Source organism: Lottia gigantea (genome assembly GCF_000327385.1).
Source record: "Lottia gigantea unplaced genomic scaffold LOTGIsca_778, whole genome shotgun sequence".
Classification (NCBI taxonomy): domain Eukaryota; kingdom Metazoa; phylum Mollusca; class Gastropoda; family Lottiidae; genus Lottia; species Lottia gigantea.
In genome coordinates this window covers 8,014-10,268 of record NW_008710594.1, presented here as the reverse complement: position 1 = coordinate 10,268, position 2,255 = coordinate 8,014, and the positions used below count along the sequence as shown (strand labels likewise).

At 28.8% G+C, this 2,255-nt stretch overlaps 1 protein-coding gene across 1 annotated transcript; it reads right to left on the bottom strand.

Moving 5' to 3' along the window:
• Positions 1-905: 905 nt before the first annotated feature.
• On the bottom strand, positions 906-2,211 carry LOTGIDRAFT_146343 (hypothetical protein; the record flags this gene model as incomplete). Its single annotated transcript, XM_009066561.1, has 4 exons — positions 906-1,032; positions 1,073-1,150; positions 1,663-1,740; positions 2,135-2,211. Coding segments are annotated over 4 exons (360 nt in total), but the record flags the coding sequence as incomplete, so codon positions are not given.
• Between the last annotated feature and the right edge of the window lie 44 nt (positions 2,212-2,255).

The following is a 2,255-nucleotide window of genomic DNA, read 5'->3' as shown; positions in this document are numbered from 1 at the left end:
GAGCCTGTAAATCAACCTCTAGTTTTCTGGTAGCACTTTCATACTTGGCTTCCATGATAGACATTTCAACTTTTACACTTTCCTACAAAAAATATATATTATTCAATATCTTAATTTCATAAAACAAAATTGACACAAAAAATCTCTATTTTATAAATTCTGTACAAAAATATTTAAACGCACAGTTTTCTTCAATTGATTTGAAATATGTCCTGTAATGAAATGAAAAGAAGAAAAAAAGTGGAAAATTAATGACAGCACTAGGTTAGATATCTGAAACTTCTGCTGGATTTGGCCCTTCGCCCTTTAAGATCTTTAATAAAATAAGAAGGAGCATTACCTTTTCTCTGAGAGTAGAATCGAGAGTTAATTCTAATTTTTTAATTTCTGTCATCAACTGTCTCATTCTATCTTCTAATTCTTTAACTCGTTCTTCAGATTCATCAGTTTTTCTCTACAAAAAAATATATTAAATATCATCATAATCCTAGACTTATAAACACTTATTCAGATGTCAGATTTGTCTTAATACCAGACAGAAAAACCTGGCCATGTATTCTCAAAACAATCTTAGCTATAAGATATCCTAGACACAGTGTTAGAACTTAATACCCTAGGATATCCTAGACACAGTGTTAGAAGTTAAGACCCTAGGATATCCTAGAAACAGTGTTAGAAGTTAATACCCTAGGATATCCTAGAGCTCAGATCATTTTGAGAACACATGACCTGAACTCTAAGCTGCTATCACTGAGACTATTTCATCAAATTTACAGAAATTACAGTCATTTTTTTCAGGCTTATATAAAGAGGAAAACAACCCTTATGAAAATTTTCTCAATAAATCAAAAAGGCACATACCCTTTCCATGTGTATCACTTTTAAATTAGCATCTTTGACTTCATCTATTTTACCCAATAAATCCTGTTCCCTTCTATAGAATTCATCTTGTTCCTAGAGATACATAAATAAACACAGATTATATATACTAGTTCTGATATGATACATAGAAATAAATACATGGTGATACAACTTGATACAACTCATGTATCTTAATGGTGTATTGACCTACTCTATGATACAGAAATAAACACAGATTATATATACTAGTGCTGATATGATATATAGAAATAAATACATTGTGATACAACTTGATACAACTCATGTATCTTATCGGTGTATTGACCTACTCTATGATACAGAAATAAACACAGATTATATATACTAGTGCTGATATGATATATAGAAATAAATACATAGTGATACAACTTAATACAACTCATGTATCTTATTGGTGTATTGACCTACTCTATGATACAGAAATAAACACAGATTATATATACTAGTGCTGATATGATATATAGAAATAAATACATTGTGATACAACTTAATACAACTCATGTATCTTATTGGTGTATTGACCTACTCTATGATACAGAAATAAACACAGATTATATATACTAGTGCTGATATGATATATAGAAATAAATACATTGTGATACAACTTGATACAACTCATGTATCTTATTGGTGTATTGACCTACTCTATGATACAGAAATAAACTCAGATTATATATACTAGTGCTGATATGATATATAGAAATAAATACATTGTGATACAACTTGATACAACTCATGTATCTTATTGGTGTATTGACCTACTCTATGATACAGAAATAAACACAGATTATATATACTAGTGCTGATATGATACATAGAAATAAATACATTGTGATACAACTTGATACAACTCATGTATCTTATTGGTGTATTGACCTACTCTATGATACAGAAATAAACACAGATTATATATACTAGTGCTGATATGATATATAGAAATAAATACATAGTGATACAACTTAATACAACTCATGTATCTTATTGGTGTATTGACCTACTCTATGATACAGAAATAAACACAGATTATATATACTAGTGCTGATATGATATATAGAAATAAATACATTGTGATACAACTTGATACAACTCATGTATCTTATTGGTGTATTGACCTACTCTATGATACAGAAATAAACACAGATTATATATACTAGTGCTGATATGATATATAGAAATAAATACATTGTGATACAACTTGATACAACTCATGTATCTTATTGGTGAATTGACCTACTCTATGATACAGAAATAAACACAGATTATATATACTAGTGCTGATATGATACATAGAAATAAATACATTGTGATACAACTTGATACAACTCATGTATCTTATTGGTGAATTGACCTACTCT